Consider the following 19978-nt stretch of genomic DNA (forward strand, 5'->3'; position numbering starts at 1 on the left):
TAAAAATGGCGACCCACAAAAAGAAGGAAATTTAACAAGATCAGAGATTTTATAGTCCGTTTTTTTAACTTACTTTGAAATATCGTGTTTTATATCATTTTATATCTTTTAATCAAGGCAAGTTGTTAGATTGCCTTGGGTGAATCAGAGAGGTATAAAAAAAATGGTTATGAAATATTTCTTACAAAATCGTACACATGTTGACCTTGTTTTGTCAGTGGATTATGCCATTGTATATTGTTTCTTTCTATCCAAACCCGCTATTGACACCAAATCACAGTTACCCCCCTGATTTTAATACCGCCCATAACAATTGTAAGCGAAACAATTAGGTGAGATCCGATTTTTAATAATAACAATGATTGATTACGTCATCGCGCGCGTAGTGAGATCACCTCCTGTCGTTTTCCTTTTCACTAATACCTTTACCCAACACAGGATATTGTACAACATTGTCGTGAGGTCCTACATTACCGGCGACCACGGGAAGTTAGTAGTTGGTTATTTTTGCATCAGAATACAAGTTGTTCCCAGGATTATTCTTGGAAGGAATAGAAATTAGAGGAGTGTTCAATTGGAATTCACACGTGTTATCTATTCTGTGGTGTGGACGGCGTTATAACTTGGTCATAAACTTGTGATTTCCTCAAAAATACACTTGAGGTAAAAGAGCTCACACGTCAATAATATGGCCTCTAAACTATCTGCGATTTTCACTCTTGCTTTTGTTTTTCTGGAAATATCTTTTGCACGTGGTAAGTAAAACTGATTTTTCTTATAGGCCTATAAAATATCTTATCATATTTTTTAATAGTTTCATATAAATTGTTTATTAACTATAGTAAGAATCTAATAGTTAACATAGGCCTATTTATGATTTTAATAAAATGTAATTCCTACACTTTGGAATGATAAAATATCGCAGTATGATCTTCCTAATATTACTGTGCGTATAGGCCCTCTTATATTAAATAAATAAGTATATACTTTTAGCTACTCGCAGTTTCAATCAATGCTATGAAGGCCTACAAATCCTAATGCTTATATAGTTATTTAAGCGAGTCCAATGGATGAGCGATTGATTAAGGCAGGGCGCCGTACCTAAAGAGCCAACAATATCGGCATGTGTTCGAGGCCTACTCGCTCCTAATTAGGGTGGTGGAACAAGTCCTCTCTCGGATAATGACTTTAAATCGTTGGTCCAGTGTTAGGCTATACAGTTTGTCCGTGTGAACATTAAAGAATTCATTATTCGAGACGAGTAGATGATCACCCCGGTGAACTGGTTCATAGGTATTGATAGGAGGGTGATTTACTATTGGTAATCCTTGGCCACATGTGCCGAAATACATAAAATCAATAAAATTAACCAATCAGTTCCTTCTCCTGTAAGGTAACACAATACGTTTGAACGGTGGGCGTATTCCACGGGAAGGACTCCTTGAGGTATACCATGATGGTGAATGGGGGACAGTTTGCAAGAAACAGTTTTCGACCGTAACGGCTGCTTCAATCTGTAGACAGTTGGGGTACCCAGGTGTTTATCAAATGCTAAGTAAACAAAAACAAGCCAGGTAAGTTGGTTTTACAATTAGAATATTCACAAGATACAACAAGAACAATTTCTTTTCGTAAAAATACAAAGAAATGTTGGTGGTTGACAGCAATTCCGATTTAAACTGTACTATTATTAGGCCCCTATGCATTCTGCTAGTTTTAAGGTTCAGTCGGGGGAAATGGTACAACTGAATTGTTTACATTACAAAATTTCTTAGAGAATAGCATATCCAAAATCGACAAAAATCGAGCTTAGATAGACGCGTGTAAACGATGGAAGCCTGTAGAATTAGCAGTTGCCAAGAGATCATAATTGATAACATTCAATCAAATTACAAATTAATCTGTGTTATTAATTCTACATAGACGAGGTATGCGAACAAATGTTCCAGAGAAGGTTTGGTTGGGAGAACTAAGCTGCGATCTAACTGATGAAACCATCGATGATTGTAGCCATGATGTGTGGGGTGAAACGGACTGTAAACACTCCTACGACGTGGGCCTATCGTGCTTCAGAGGTGCGTGAAATTCAGTTATAATCTAGACATAGGAAGTAGTTAATAGTAATGTTTTTACACGAAATTAGGAAGATAAATTTGTTTTCTTAATCACAAATGAAATGTCTAGAAAAATATATATCTACATTTTTTTCAAAATATGATCAATACGTTTTTCCAAAAATAATATACATATGAAATCGTGCTCATGATATGGTCGGATTTGTTGGTTTAAATTAAACAATTTTAAATTTATATTCACTTGCAGACAATTAGGCCTATATTTATTTTTATAATCATAATCTGCTTTCCTTTTATTTTCACAGCTTGTCTTGAAGGCGAATTCGGATGCGTCAGTGACGGAAAGTAAGGTTCATTATTTTTGGCAGTTTGGAAATTTAATTTTTCCGGTTAAGCTTGTTTCCTACCTCTTTAGCTACTCGTCTGTGAAAACGCACATTCACGCACGCCAGCACAGACGCGTAGTGGAACCATGCTTTATTATCAACTTACTCTGCCAACGAATAAAACACTGTGCTTATCTGATTCATTATACGTTTTATTTGTAAAATAGCATAATTATAGGTCTAACGATAGCCACGATTCAGAGGAAGAAACACTAAAAACTATAGGCCTAATAGAATTCATATTTTTTTTATTGTATGTTGATTTAATATAAGTAGCAAATCTTTGGTGAAGGGCATTGTTTCTACCATATGCTGATGGGCCATCAAGTATTCCTCCTTGTTTTTTTACTGCAATGCATTCAGATTGAAGTAGCATCTTTGTTAAATAGTTTTCTAAGAAACTCTTAAAATCTTAAAAATAAAACTCCATGTAGTCAAGAAGATTTCTATTCGATTTATAACCTAAAGAAGTTGGAAATAACCTGCCCTACATGTATACAAAAATGAAAGTACCGCCTATATGAAAATGATTTGAAATTAGTATTTCTAATTTTAGTTTTTCTCAGTACAATTATTTGTATCATTTCATTTCATTAAAAAATAAAATTATGTGCCTTTAGGCCTAAGGTAGTTGCAAAAGATATGCCCACCGGGACACAGTCTACAGTTAGCATATTAATACTGAGTATCATGCATTGTTATAATATAATTTAATTACGTTTTTGTAATTCACTCAACGTTTATAACCGTAATGGTTTCCTCAACAGATGCATCGACTCAAACTTAGCATGCGATGGTTCACCAGATTGCAGTGATGGGTCTGACGAGGCTATATGTGAAAGAACAAGAAGTAAGTCACATTTTCAGTTATTTTTTAAAAATTATTTTAAATCAACTAAGCCTAACAGAAATAAAAAGCTCCACTAAATTATATTAGTTTAAAAAGCTCACAAACGAATATATAGTATACAGTAGAACCATATTAACCAGCATGGAACTCCTTAACAGTTTCCAAGTTTTTGTCAAAGTGATTAACCATGTCTTTCTCTCTGTTCGTTTCACGGAGAAAGTGTCCCAACTTAATAGGGGCGTTCCCGAATAGGCGTGTCCCTAAAGATGGATTTTATTGTTTTATTGCTGGATTTCTTATATACTGTATAATGTAAAGATGTATTGTCCCCCTGAAAAAATAATTTTTTAAATTGTTTTTGTTGAATATGTCATTTTATTGTCACATACTAGTTATCCACTTTGAACAAAAATGGAATCGAACAAAAAAATTATTTACCTGAAAAACTGTAATTTAAAGCAAATTGGCTGCCAGCCAATGGGTTTTTGGTTGAATTTGACCATTAATTTGGTCATTTTATATGAGAAAAATGTTTTGTTTTGGTTTTTTTTTCACGGAAGGAATTAACTTTATTAAAACTACAAAATAACCTATTCAAAGTCTAATTTAGTTAATCTTCATCTTTAATGTAATTATTATTATTTCATTTGTTCTTGCAGATCGTACGTCATTCCATGAATTCCGTTATCATGATTCAAACGATATCAGAATCTTTTTCCAGAATCTCACGACAGCTTATCCTAATATTACCAAGATGTACAGTATCGGACAAAGTGTTGACGGAAGACAGTTGTACGCATTGGAAATAAGCAACAATGTTGGTGTACACGAGATTCGTACGTTATTTTACAATTGTACGGATGTACTTTTACTTACCATTGTTTGTTAATATGTATAATAAATTTAAGATGTTAATATTTAACTTATATTCAATATAACTAGTAACGTTTCATTCAACAAATTATAATAAAATCTTATGACTCTGTACTTATAACTTATCAATTTATTTGTTGACAGTTGAACCAGAATTTAAGTATATTGCTAACATGCACGGAGACGAGGTAACTGGACGCGAGTTGATCTTAAAGTTAGCTGAGTACCTTTGCAATGAGTATCATGCTGGTAATGCCACTATTAGGTATCTTGTCGACCACACCCGGATCCACCTGCTTCCAAGTCTCAACCCTGATGGCTTCGAGAAGGCCTTCCAGTTCTACAAAGAATTCGTAAGAAATAATAATCACCGGTATTATCATCTAAATGATCATAAATTCAATGTACATTTATTTAGCAATTACGTGGATCTTACCAAGAACATGTATTTTTTCTTTAGTTCTGAGACCCTTTACAAAATGCTCAACCGCGTAGGCCTAAAAAAATCTTCATTTGGTTTGAGGAATGTTCTCTTCTAATAAATTATTAAATAGATACTGCAACCGACCCAACAATTACGATACAATACGATATTATTTATTGTCATTTTAACAACGAGGTACAAATGTAATTTGGTTGGTTGCGGATGCGTGATGTATGTATGAAAAAACATGTAACAAACGCGCGTACAGATGAAGTGTGATGATGAGTGATCTTGATGTTAGGTACTTTAAAACCAATCCCTATGACAAATATATTAAATCTGTTTGCAAGCAATAAATGGTATAGCGACTTGTTCATGTAACTATACCATGCATCAGTGGACTAGATTGAAACTAAGCCAGAATAAGAACTTTTTGTACCTAACGTTTGCACCAAAATTATAACTCTCAAGGTCGACTAAATTATTAAATATTGTCTATGATATTTAATGTTTTAATTTCAGGATATGGTTATTGATGCCTATGGTCGTGAGAATTTGCATTCTGTTGATTTAAACAGGAACTTTCCGCGGCTAAATACAATTATGTATCGAAATGAAATTATTGGTGGCAAAAATCATCATCTGGGGTACGGCAAAGATACGACGAATTATGTGGTAAATTAATTTTGTTTTTTTAATGATTTGTATGCAAGCACACGCAACTTAGGACTCGTTTCGGCTTAGTTGTTTCGCCAGGTTAAGTTGGTTTCCTACCCACCAAAGTTAGCGATAACTGTGCCCGTGAAACCAGCTTGCTACCCGGGTAAATAACTAAGCCTGAACGGACCCTTAGGCCTAGTTATTATCAAGCTTTCTCTACTATCTATCTTATTGAATTTGGAAAATTATCGCAATAGTTGACATGCATGTAATTGGGAACGGACGTTGTTATGATGTTATGATTTTAAGCTCTGTCTACACTATCAAACCAGTTTAACAAAAACAAAAACTGTGATGTGCCCAAATATGGTAGTGATATGACATCATCGTGTTCATTTATCAGCACATTACATAACGTTTGATTGTGTAATTATCCTGTTTGAAGTTACTGTTTATGCTTTGTGTTAATTATCAGTGCCACACAAGTTATGTTTAATGTAGCAAATGTTTTGAACTTAGAAATGTATAACTATTTGTTTTTACTATTTTTCAACAGCCTGAACCCGAAGTACAAGCTTACATTGAATGGGTTGAGGAATACCCTTTTGTGCTATCTGCCAACATGCACGATGGCGATTTGGTAGCAAATTATCCATTTGATGACGTAAGATCCTTTAACGGGCGACCATCTTATACAATGAGTCCAGACGACTCTCTCTTTAGACATCTTGCACGAACATATTCGCAATCTCACGCTACTATGTCAACTAGAACACGCGCATGCTCAATATACAGTCGTACATTTGAAGATGGTATAACCAATGGTGCGAGTTGGTATACGGTCAAAGGAGGTGAGTTCTTATTATTTAAACATATAATAATGTTGTAACCTCCTTAAGCACATTAAATATGATAATGGTTAGGCCTACTAATATATGAACTAGGCCTAGTGTTTCCTACTAATATGAACTAGGCCTAGTAACAGACTTAGTTTCACGTCAGGGAGATGATGTTTGCCCAACTCTGACGTGGTTCTACAAACTGTTCAGATAGATAATTAGGCATAAAGAACAAAGTCGATTCTGATGGGAATCCTACTCATGACATCATGGCAAACTTGGCGGTTTAGTGGTTTAGTTTACTTTTTCCTCAGTTTTATCAAAAAATGTGGTGTAGGCCTACATCCGGATGTACATTGGTACAACGATGTCAAGATTTTGGCATAGCATCATCTCAATACGTCTTCTTGTAACGTTAGTTTTGGTGAGAGCCAATGCAGTAATACCGGACACGATTTTAGGTAATTCAACAAACAAAACCATGATGATAAACAATATTTATTTTGTGTATTTCCTTTAAAGGCCTTCAAGATTATGATTATCTGCACACGAACTGTTTTGATATAACGCTCGAGTTAGATTGCATTAAATTCTCGTCAGAATCGGGATTAGAAAAGGAATGGGTTGACAACAAAGATGCGCTCATTCAGTACATGTACCAGGTAAGTCAATTGTAGTGGAACATTTCCACGGTTAATTCTTTACCATTCATTAGTGGTTCATGATGTCATCAGTCGGACTTGGTTACAACAAAGTAACTTTATATTACTGTATATTACTGCTACGGTTAAAGATCATGATGATGATGATAGCGGTGTGTGTATTCCTTTCTGGCACATGTGATATCACATACACTAAAATAAAAAGTATGTAATATTATGTACATATTTATTTTTAACATTTCAGATTCATATGGGAGTAAAGGGTATTATAGCAAGCACTGACGATATGCCTATCAAAGGAGCGGTAGTACATGTAGGAGGACCAGGAATCAATCATGACGTCACCTCAAGTAAGTTGAATTGATTTTTGCTTTAATTGAAACAGATTTTGTTTAAATTCGCCACCATTGGTGAATGGTTAGAAATAATTTACCCATATATTTTGATCAACCATTTTAAACATTCAACATTTCCATGTTGTTACGTATGAATAAGAATATGTTAAAATGAACCATATTTATATTATCTATGATTTAATATCTATATACTTTTTCTTTAGCAAAAGACGGTGAATATTGGCGTTTATTATTACCAGGTACCTACACAATAACAGTATCGGCGGAAGGATATTTCAGCAAAGGTTTCGTGGTTGAAGTAGTAGAAAACTCGGTGACGCCTCTAAACTTTGTACTCAGTCGACGAGAGGTACCATAACAAATAGTTTTTAAAAATTGTATTATATTTGTACCTTAACATAAGATGTATGTCAATATTATATATTTCCAAAGTATATTATTATAGTTTCCTAGCTACATTTCTAAATATTTTTTATGAACCATCTTGTCTAAATTGTATGATATGAATAAATAACGTGTGTGTTATGTACATTTTTATAAAACAAAGTCTGTACGTGTTCTGATTTGATTTTAATAATAAATTTATAAACGGAATTCCCGACACAAAATGTTGCGTTCTTCTTTTCGGGGAGGGGGATTTCTGGTTTGATCTGTATTACACTGGTCTTTAATGCAATATACCTTTCCTATTTATTTGATGTGATTGCTATTTTCACAAAACAATATTTGTTGTGATATGAGGATGTTTGTATTAGATGAGGATAGGTAAGGATGGTTGTCTTTATTACGTAATATTTTACCCTTTGACCCACATCACTCATATTCCAAGTCAATTGAATGCTTTACTACATTTTCACGTTTACAATGATTCTCTACCGACCATGTTTAAGTAGAACATCTATTAAGGGGACACTTTTAAGAACCAACAAATTTTCCCCTTAATAGGGGTTTCCCCCCGAAGTGAAGAATTCTACCATCAGTTATTTTAGCCCAATATATACACGTTTGCGGTACGACGTTAGTACGAAACGGTAATTAAAATTGCATAATCATATAGATACGCGGTTGATATTTATTAATGTTACTATACTATCGTATATTCTGCAGGCATGGGTTGAGTTGGAAGCCATCACAATACACAACAAGATGTCTCGTGCGTCACTGGATCATTTCATTTGGATCTTGGTCTTATGTACGTGGTCGATTTATTCATAAGATTGTTGTGGACAAAGTGTACCGTGATTAGATATATTTTAATACCTATAAAACTATTTAAGAAACTGCCTAAATCTACCTCTATCATAGTTTATTAATAATTAGTTTGTAAAGTTTGTAGAAGTAAGTACAAACAGACCAGGGCAATTATGTTATATTGCTGTATGTTGATATGTACTGCAACAATTCAAAAACAAAACTTCAAACAATATTCAAACTTATTACTAATTTTAAAAATCGGTAGGCTATATTATTAGATTGTGGGTTATTAACATTTTGATACAAATTAATAATAACCCAAAACATAATTAATAGGCCTATAGACCTTATAATATGTAAATGCTAAAGTTTTTTTTCTTGTTAATGTCCAGCCCTCAAAAGTATCGTATATTTCTTCTTTTTTGATCATCTCAAAATTGCCTTTATAACTGAAATAAGCTAGCTTATATTTATTGTTATTATATTTCTAACCAACATTGTAGAATATGTATAATAATGCTTTAAAAGAAGTATTTCTAAAAAAATGTCTTTTTTTAAAAATAAAACGTATTGAAATGTAGCCGATGTGTTTCTTCCGGAATCATGTCATCACCAACCTGAGCATGACAACTCTCATAAAGCTTTTTGTCAAACTGTAACAAACCAAATATTCATAGACACTTTCATACTAGTCTTCCTTTCAAGTGGGGGCCGGTTACCCCAGATTATAAGAGGCAGGTCCTCGATAAGATGAAACTTAGGTCACAAGTATTTCCTTGTCATGAATGGGATTTTGATTGTCAACCTAAAAAAGCACCTGATCCAACTACTAATGACTACTTGCTTAGCAGACCTGTCTAAACCATTCGTCCTGCATATTGATGTTTGTAGGGACGGCTTAGATCATAGTGGTAGCCGAGGATCTCATAGTGAAAAGAACTATCCTGCTCACAAACTTGAATTTCTCGCTTTAAAGTGGGCGGTTACAGATAAATTTAAAGATTACCTATACATGGCTTGTGGTACACGAGTGATGACTGATAGTAACCCTCTCACATATGTACTTTCTATTCACTACAAACCAGGTAAATTAAACATTGACGCCAATGCTCTGTCCTGCAGACCTCATGACATCAAACCCAACCGACAGTATGAAGAACAACAAGACTCTGTAATCTTGAGGCTAGGTTAAAAGGTAAAGCTGTGTTCTCGTGATACTGTATGATGAGCGCTCTTTTCCTACAATATGGTGTATCCATCAACACTCCATCTGTCAATTCATCCGACACTATTCCACTTATATATTGATTGGACGAACATACAGCAGAAAGATCCAATCATCAACCAAGTCATAAATTATGTCAAAATGGGTAAGAAACCAGACTCCTCGATAGGGTTACCCGATGAATGACTTATTCTTAGAGAGTTTGGAAAGCTTCAACTTCGTAATGCTATTTTATACAGATGTACAACCAATCCAGCTATAAAGGGACTTCACAACGAATTAGGTCATCTTGGTGTTGAGCGAACGCTGGCGTTGGCAAGAGACAGGCCCCGAATGAGTGCAGACATTGAAAGCTGGATTAGACATTGTGGTAGGTGCATAGCCAGGACAATACCCCAGAAGCTTGTACTTTAAATTTAGTACTCTTTTAGTATACCATATATAATATAAAAATGTAAAAATATATAAAGTTGAAATGTAATTAAAGTTGGAGTGTCCAGCACGTCCGATGGCAAGAGGCAAAAAGAAAGAAATCTCCCACATGATATAGAAATGCAGCACAGTTGGTATCCGGTTAGTAATACCTGCATTAATCAACTAACGCTAATGACTGGTCATTTGCCACTAAAATGAAACTCTATTTAAACAATACTACGATCAAGAGAGAGGTGGGAGACTGAAATTAACCAGTTGAACTGCAATCTTCACCTTCTAACAAAGTAAGGTTTTTATTCTCAAAGGTTCCTTAAAGAGAATGAAAGAAAGATCACCACCACCGTAAAAATGGAAACTATATTGATCCAACAACAACGGTTCCACATTTTCTGCAGAATAGAGAGTAGCAATGACGTTGCACAGACTATCCACTGGAATGCCATTCAACAAGACCGCGAATCAGTTTGGTTGTGCAAAATCAATCGCTTGCATGGTCTACCATGAAGATTGTGTTTATTATACCACTTCAATTTATAATCAATAACATTGATAATTGACATCCAACTAACAGATGGGACAAACACGGTGGGTCTATCTTTGTGGGGAACCCACACGTCCATAGAGCTGGTCATGGACCAAAAGATACAAGCGAGTATCGTTTTGGTAACCGAATATAAAAATGTCAAGCGGATAGAGTCGACAACGTCAATGTCTGTAGAGGTATGTATAATAACATTAAGTTAAGTTTTATAATAAGCTTTGGACATTCCATTTACAAACAAAATTAAATGACTGCACTATATGTGACTGCCATTCAAAAATACTGCAATATAATTATTAAATTATCGGGTTTAATTTCACCATTCTTTGCAATTACTTTTTTTCATTTCTCCAAATATATATGTATATTCATTTCTTTCAGACATTTAACAATTACTATAGAATGACTTTATATTATATTCCGAATGATGAGACCCGAAAGAATCCGCCCCTGGTGACAGTGATACATCTAAATCCATGGGTCCTGTAGACAAACGAAAGTACATTGTCTTCGAATCTCAGCTGCTAGGTTTGTTTGGTACATGCACTGCTTGCCACTAACAGGGACCTGTGTTACAATTACACAAAGATGTAGGGTATGTGCAATATCGGAACGGACATATTATCGCCATCAAGAACAATATCTGCAGCCAAGTATTGTGAATGTTTGGAAACTTTAAGAATATCTAAAACTACAGTAATGACAAATGTTCTTTTTAGGTGGGGATACCAGAATGGAGAGTCCGGGGCATACAGCCAAATTCGGATCATAGATAGACATGTTGTGATTGTTGTATGTTACAACAGGAAAAAAAGGATGCAGCAACACAAATGGACAGGTTTAGGCTCTGAACAAGCCATCAAATTAGCCGAACCACCAGCATCCCAATAACAACATTTACAGAATTGCCAACAATAAAATTTTCACACAGCAATGACAAATCAAGTGTGGAATGTCACAGGAAAGGATAGAGGAAATTCATGCTAGAAGTATCCGACTTGAAGAAGATGTGAGTAAAATAAAAGTGGCACTAGTCATCATCTGCCTTAAGATTACAGGGAGAAGGTGTACTTTATAATCTAGATTTTTATGAAAATGTAGGAGTTGGAATTAAAACTTGAAATAAAGAATTGTAATTAAAACTTGAAATAAAGAGTTGTAATTAAAACTTCGAAAATTTCTGTGAAGGTCTGGAAGACCAGAATTGCAGAAAACTGATTTTGAAATTTAATTTTACACAACTTCCTTAAAGAGAATGAAGAAATGATCACCACCACCGTAACAATGGAAACTGGCAAGCAGATTAAAGAGAAAGGCACCACGGTCTAAGCGGATGGGATGAACATGTCACCAGTCAAACTTAGACAGAATAAATAATTACAATTACACAAAGATGTAGGGTGTGTCAGGAAAGGAGAGAGTGGTACAGGTCTCTATAGCTTTAAATCCATTGAGACCAACCATACTGTTTGTCACATGCAAAATTGACTTTGGACAACCTAATGCACAGATATTGCAATTAACATTAGACCTAGCATGTATGTTTATTTCACTCGTATTTTTCCTAGGCACCCTGTTATCTGCAATAATAGGCAATCGGGAAACAAAAAACCAAGGTTTTGGTAAAAAAAGAAAAGCACAAAGTTATGGTGACACCTCATGGACCAAAGGTAATCTGTTTGGCAAATCCTGAAATGGAACATGCGCCAACCATGGCCGAAAAGCAGGCGTTGGCAGATGCTGATCTTGGTGAAAAGGTTATGTCAATCAAGCATTCTAATATGTCACCATCCAAGCTGAAGGAAGTAATGATGGAGGTTTTTCCAAAGCTTACAGAAGGTGGTGGCTATGAGCTGCTTTCATGTTCCGGCAACAATAGGGTTTTAGTCCCAATAAGTACACAATTTTTTAACCATATATTTTATAAACTGTAAACAATGTTAAAGGGTTAAAAAAATATGAAATATAATTGTTTGTCCCTTAAACAATAAAAGTTTCATTTATTATAAGCGCGTGGTGAAGCAGAAAGAAGCTGTGGCGATATGACCCTGTGTTACAGAGTAGGAAATGATTATGCATTTGAACCGTACACTGTTCGTTCTGCAGATAGTACTTTAAAAAAAGAACATCAACAACAGGCTAAGCTGTAGCCACCAAGGCCTAGCAGGTTGGATACAACCGAATGGTGCCATTGTGGCAATTGTAGGCATATGCTGTAGGAATGTCGCTGTTGTCACGCGGCAGGTGAATTTACAAGGAAGAGAGTAAATGACCTGGAATGTATTGCATTAACAGAATGTTTTAAGAAAATTTGCCTAGACCAGGAAGTTTTAGAGGTTGTGTTTTCTTCTAGGAGGTTAACTGTTAGGCGAGAACTTTAATATTTTTATAGACTTACTGCAAGCTAATAAAGAGTGGAACAGAGGTAACTGCATACAGCATAAAGGCAACTGATGGTAGACTCGGTAGTGGAAAATGGAAAAAAAATAAAACATTCACAATTTATTTGAACATTTCTTATTATTAAATAACAATTTATGAACAATCCCAGAAGACGAATGATACGATTGAGGACTTCTTATTATCTACTTATTATTATCCTCCAGTCGTCGGAGTTGATCCTCCAGTCGTTGGAGTTGATCCTCCAGTCGTCGGAGTTGATCCTCCAGTCGTAGAAGTTGATCCTCCAGTCATCAGGAAATGATGGATGTGTTCAACAGAACACATTGGTTTTTTCGTTACACCAATTGTGGTTGATCTGCATGAATTCAACATCTAATAAATTCTGACCGTAATAAAAACTGTCAGAACGGAAATGCAAAGACTTGTTCAGTGAAAGATGTTAGCTTTGATGGAATTGGGTCTTTCCAGAAAATTGTCATTGAAAGATCACAGAGACAATCAATCTTTACAGTAACCCAAGCAAAACTGAATTTAGTCTTTTCAATAAAATGATGAAGCAGTTTTTAGAGGCTATTAGTATTAGTATCATCAATTTTTAAAATAATTTGAAATCGATATAACAGAGGAAAGAAGAGACAGGCAATGGAGAGACATACGAGGATGATGCTAAAAGCTATGACACATCGATGTATTCATTAGCCATTGACTTGAGTTTCAAATCCCAGTTTCTAATGCCAAGTAACTACCGTATTTAATACGGTATTTTTTTAATAGCGTATATATATACGGTATATTTCTGGAAGCGGAAATGGCGGTCACAAAAAAATACCGTATTTTGTATACATATTTTCCCCACCAAATTTGTGGATAAAATACAGTATTTACAAATCTTTACCGTATTTTCTGTACCCTTTTCTGCTGCCAATAAAAAATGCCCTATATTTTTTTACCTGTGACATGAGGTCAACATCGTGTTGTGATTTGATTTTATGTATAGTATATAGGTTTATTCGGCGAAAATGTGGAGCGAAGACGTTATGGTATTTACTATAAATTTGTGAGGGGAAGTTAAAATTTCCGGACAACTAAAAGGCAATAAAAGGGACAACCACCTTTATAAAGACATTTCTAACAAAATAAAGCAGGATTATTGAATAGACTTGTCTCCAAAGCAAGTAAACTCAAAGCTAAGAGCCTGCGAAAGCAGTACAACATGGCAAAAAAAATAACTCGGAGTCTGGGAGGGACAGAATTGCTTGTCCCCATTACGAGGTTTTGGACAGAATATTAGAAGATCGGGCCATACAGTAGCTGCCCCTCATTACCTAATGGATCAGAACCAGGTACAAAGTAGTAGAAAGTGAGGTGTAAAACTAAAAATAAAGCAGAATTACGGAATAGGTCTCTAAAACAAGTAAACTCAAAGCTGAAGAGCCTGCGAAAGCCGTACAACATTGCAAAAAAATAACTAAGTGGAAAGCGGAAAATATGTGGAGATCGAGATTTCGAGTGGGAAATTCCACGAGAGTGTGCACGCTCAGTATACTTGGGTCAAACACAGACTTCCGGCTCACGTACAGTTTAGGTAAAAGGATGAATTTTAACACGACCACCCAAGTATTTTTTAGCAGAAACGGGGTACTAAAAAATATGGTATAGAATATACCGTATTTTATACTGTATTTTTATACCATATTTTAAGCAGTTGCAGCAGAAACAGGCCCTATGAATGAGCAACTAGATAGATGCTGCATCTGCAAACGGATTCACTTTTTTTTACTGCATCCAATCAAAAGTGGCTGAAAAACTGCAGAAAGAACTACATGACTGTGCTTTGAAAATAAAGTCACAAGCAGCGGAAATACAATACAATTTTCTCTGTGTACAGTAGGTAGGACTGAACCACATGTGCAAATCAAACTATCGCCAAATACCAAGCTCAGCTATGAATATAATAAATGGGTCCAAAAAAGAGAAAGTACAGAAGAACAGGGAAAAGTTGTTTAGTCATTAAATTAAATATAACTTTTTTTTATTTGTAAATCATGAGCCCACGAGATATGATATTTGTAAAATGTAAAATAGGATATTTTTGAGAAATGGTGTATTCAAATATAATAAAAATAATTTTTAATCACTCATTTGGATAATTTTTGCACACTTTATGTTTCATCTGAATTTCCATATTGATAAACATAAAAAGGTCTTTTGAAACCTTTTAAAAGAGTATGGTATATTTGTTTCTTTTTCTATTCCATTTCTTTCTGTTTATATTTTGGTAAAACTGTTGTCACTAACCTGTTGTTTTGTGTGTTATCATACTTTACCAAAATTAAGTCACTCTGATGTTATAGCTAAACAATGATTTTGACTTGACTTTCGAGGCATGTTATTTAACACGATTGACCACTAAATATCTGTTATTCAAATGCTTCTGGGGAGTCCGAAAGAGATAACTTCCAGCTAACATTCTTCCAGTATATATATATTATCATATACCATCTGTATGGTAGTCACTTTTTGATTTCTTTCTTTCACAATCCATTTTATCCACTTCTTTTTCATGACATGTCTGGATTAATTTCAACTCAATCTCGTCATAACCCTTGCGTAATCATGTCTCAATGTTTTTCATGTTTCTCCTCTGTGTATTTGGTTATAATTCAGAGATGTGATTCCAATGACCAGTCCACATTGTGTACAATATAATACAAATTTTAAATGTACTGTACAGTAGTATCACATATTTGTGAACTACTCAGTCTGGATTTCAATAGACGTTTATAAACTTTCTCATCCAATCTCATCTGCTCTGTTGCATTCAGTTATTATGTTGTTGTACAGTAACACTTATTATTGTGTAATATAAGTTTATTTCCAGTGTACAATATTTTTACACATATCTCCTCATAAGTTGCCTTAGTGCGAGGTTAGATTTCAGTTGCTCATAAGCATTGTTGCCATGCAACATCCTTATTCACTTGCTCTTTTGCTTGAAGAAATTCCTTGTAAATTGTTAATCAGCATATGGATTTTTTTTTAGGAATGTTATCATTTTTGGAAAAAATCACTGGGACTCAGATGTATTCAAACAACAGATAGAAGAGGCTGGTTAACATCAATTAATAATCTAACAGTGTTAGCTATAACATCAGGTTAAAATAACCTTGGTAAAGTATGATAAAACAACACATTGGGTAAGTAACAATTCATTTTAAAAAAATAAAGAGTGACCTCTGACTTCTGTACAAGACTGTTCAATTTGTGTTCAGAAATTATCTTGATTGAAATTTTATAAGATTACAATCTAAAATTTTATTTTTGTGTATATTGCTTTCAATGTGCATGTTGTTAAGATGTACATAAATTTAAGAAGTATTTTAACTTTTTGTTATTTTTAAGCAAGTCAATCTTTGTACTGTATTGTCAAAAAAGTTATACCAAATCAGAACAAATAAAACAAACATTTAACATTGTAATAAATTCTTCAGAAAAATATTATGCAAACAAGCAAGCAAACATGGCTTCAAAGGAAGTCGAGTTCGATAGAAGAAATGGTGAAGAAACTATAGCATCAGTTGGAGCGCAATGTAAATCATGAGGGGTCAGCTAACGCTATGGAATATGAAGGTAACACAAGAATTTTTAGATGTTCAATCATCACCATAGGTGGTCTACATTACACATTGCTATCACCATGGAGGTTAGCGCATACGAAAGCCTTCTAAGAAAGACAAAAAAGCCAAGTTTATTGCTAAAAGCACTGATGTCAGTTATTTTTACTGAAAAGGAAATGGCGAATTGGCAAATAAGAAGCCATTGTGTCCAAAAACAAAAAACCACATCAACCATCCTACAGGAGCAGAAGCAGTTTGGCGCTGCTGGCTTTAAGCTGAGAGAAGACGAGCTCACAGAAACAATTAATAGCAAATGCAGATATTACACTTTTAAATTAAAAAACCACCATGACAGAAATGAGGAAATTCTTGGTTACTATTACCAATAATCATTGGTGGGGGTCACTCATGTTTATGAGCCATAAGATGCCTTTGCTGCATGTAAAGACTTGCCAAATGGAGAGGTTCTTCAGATATTGATGTTAGGCATTTCATCATCATTAGTATACAGGTGCAATCTGATATAGAATCATCTTGTGCAACCTTTCTTAATTAGAATCAACTTCCTGGCGGGAAATACTGTAAATAGATTTACAGGTATTGATGATCATTATAGGAATATCATCGCATTAGAAATTTAGTTGTAATAATATCACGACAGTTTAAAAAGGATAACACAGTTTGCTTTCAGGCAACCGACATGTCATCTTGTGCAACCATCTTTCATAACAGAAAGGCGTGGGAAATGGGCCCGGCGCATCGTGTGAAGTCGGAACAAAAAGAAAAAAGATAGAGAAATTTCTAAAACATCTGTATCCTCGAGACACATTCAAGACAGAGAGAGTATTTGGATTACTGACCATTACATAAAGTGAGCTTCGAATGCCAGTTTCAGTATGTGAAAAGTAACATAATGCATAAATGCAATAAGACGTCGGAATGGCTTTCAAAAAAATCAGATTTAAGGAAGATTACTTTCAAAGGCCAGAATGCTTGTTTGCGAAACAAACAAATTGATGCAGAAAGAACACAAACCTTAGCAGAAGATAAGAAGCAGCACATAGATGACAATCACAAAGGCATAGTGGAAAAAGCTGATAGAGCTAGGCTGTTAAATGAAAACATACTAAACGACTTGATGCAGTATGGAGAGCTGCGGCAGGACAAGTATGAATTCCAATTTGGAGGTGCTAGGAACGAAGAAGAAACAAGAGTTGCTTTAGTGAGAACTATTCAAAGGTCACATGTATTATAGATTGCACAGAAATCTTTGTCCAGCGTACAAAGGACTTATGCAGCGTGCACAAACCTATTCCAATACAAAGCATACCTACATACTTATTTAAAAAAAATTGACATGACCTCACTTCATCTCAGTATACAGTATAATATTTTTTTAAAGTAATTGCTATTAATGATTTCATTTCAACCAGGAAAAATAAAGTTTCAGGCACTTGTCAAATCATGATAATAGTTGAAGTTGCGTAATCATGTGCCATTGAAAAGGCGCGCAAAGTTACTTGGTTACGTATGTTTACTTTGCGTATGCTGCTCCTTCACAACCTTACTTTTCGGGTTTTGATTAACACGGTTTATTGTATCTATAAGTATAAAATATGCTCTGTTGTAAGAAGGACTCGACCAGCGTTGTCTACGTGGTAAGTTAAATCAAATTATTTAGTTCCAGTTCATATTATACTATTTAAGTTTGATAATTAACTGTAATTTGTCGTTTGAAAAGTTTGATTCTTAGCCTCGATCCACAGGAGTATGGTCGAAGCGGCCGCCAACCAAAGCGGCCGCCAGTTTAATATCGTCATTTGTATGGAACGCCGTGTGCGCTTTAATCTTGGATTGATGTTGTCAACGCCATGGCCTATAGCGAGTTGAGTTACAGCTCTTCTTTATATTTCTATAACAAGTTGTATAATAAGTTTGCCGGCAGTTAAATCAATGTATATTTTATATGTATTTTAATATTAACTTACATGCTATCGAATCTTATATTCTATTTTTAATATTTACATACTATCGAATCATTTAATAATTTACGTACTTTGTATATCTCATTATATTGGTAGTGAAGGGAAAATATAACGTTGAACTGACACGACGTTTCTCGACCCTCTCCTATCGAATCTATACATTAATAATTTACGTACGGTATTGTCGAATCTTTATATCTCATTTACATACTATTGAATCGTTATACAGTATTGCATTAATAATTTACGTACGGTATTGCCGAATCTTTATATCTCATTTACATACTATCGAATCTTCATACAGTATTGCATTAATAATTTACGTACGGTATTGTCGAATCTTTATATCTCATTTACATACTATCGAATCTTCATACAGTATTGCATTAATAATTTACGTACGGTATTGCCGAATCTTTATACCTCATTTACATACTATCGAATCGTTATACAGTATTGAATTAATAATTTACGTACGGTATTGCCGAATCTTTATATCTCATTTACATACTATTGAATCGTTATACAGTATTGCATTAATAATTTACGTACGGTATTGCCGAATCTTTATATCTCATTTACATACTATCGAATCGTTATACAGTATTGCATTAATAATTTACGTACGGTATTGCCGAATCTTTATACCTCATTTACATACTATCGAATCGTTATACAGTATTGAATTAATAATTTACGTACGGTATTGCCGAATCTTTATATCTCATTTACATACTATTGAATCGTTATACAGTATTGCATTACTAATTTACGTACGGTATTGTCGAATCTTTATATATCATTTACATACTATTGAATCGTTATTATACAATATTGCATTAATAGTTTGCGTACGGTATTGCCGAATCTTTATATCTCGTTTACCTACTATCGAATCTTTATACAGTATTGCAATAATAATTTACGTACGGTATTGCCGAATCTTTGTATCTCATTTAGGCCTACCTACTATCGAATCGTTATACAGTATTGCGTTAATAATTTACGTACGGTATTGTCGAATCTTGGTTTTTTTTATTAGTAATAGGGTGTGTTCTACATTAAGTGTTATTCCATTGTAATACATTGTTTGTGTTTTCAATAAAGCCACGTGGGGACGAAAACGCCAGAGAAACGCGCACCTTCTACAGCACTATTGCTGGCCGCCAGTCGAGTTATTAGCAAAAATTCGCGTAATTAATTACCGTACCGTACAGACACTTGCATCTTATATTAGTATTTAAAACTCATTTTAAATTGATTTATATATCTGAAGGTATAAAATCATGTATATTGTAAAAAAAATTAGAAAGAAGAAGAAACTACTAAAGTATAGTTACTTTACTGATTAATTAATATAGGCTACAATAACAAAACTATATAATTATTGTGATATACTTTATTGAAAAAATGTATATAATTCTTAATAATTGGCTTATTATATATTATATTA

General features: G+C 34.3%; 1 protein-coding gene across 1 annotated transcript; it reads left to right on the forward strand.

Moving 5' to 3' along the window:
- The first annotated feature begins 489 nt into the window (after nucleotides 1–489).
- On the forward strand, nucleotides 490–7483 carry LOC144838139 (carboxypeptidase D-like). Its single transcript, XM_078693500.1, has 12 exons — nucleotides 490–755; nucleotides 1394–1574; nucleotides 1924–2075; nucleotides 2381–2420; nucleotides 3229–3311; nucleotides 3971–4147; nucleotides 4329–4537; nucleotides 5131–5283; nucleotides 5825–6119; nucleotides 6630–6769; nucleotides 7014–7119; nucleotides 7329–7483. Exons 1-12 carry the CDS (start codon nucleotides 689–691, stop codon nucleotides 7481–7483), a joined length of 1758 nt encoding a protein of 585 aa, XP_078549626.1. The 5' UTR covers nucleotides 490–688.
- Nucleotides 7484–19978: the final 12495 nt, after the last annotated feature.

The sequence above is a fragment of the Antedon bifida genome, chromosome 3 (genome assembly GCF_963402885.1).
Source record: "Antedon bifida chromosome 3, ecAntBifi1.1, whole genome shotgun sequence".
NCBI classification, from domain to species: domain Eukaryota; kingdom Metazoa; phylum Echinodermata; class Crinoidea; order Comatulida; family Antedonidae; genus Antedon; species Antedon bifida.

Coding starts and splice junctions, on each gene's coding strand:
- LOC144838139 (XM_078693500.1), top strand. CDS start 689: ATGGCCTCTAAACTATCTGCGATTTTCACTCTTGCTTTTGTTTTTCTG. Junction 756..1,393: donor GGAAATATCTTTTGCACGTG/GTAAGTAAAACT, acceptor TTCTCCTGTAAG/GTAACACAATACGTTTGAAC. Junction 2,076..2,380: donor GGGCCTATCGTGCTTCAGAG/GTGCGTGAAATT, acceptor TTATTTTCACAG/CTTGTCTTGAAGGCGAATTC.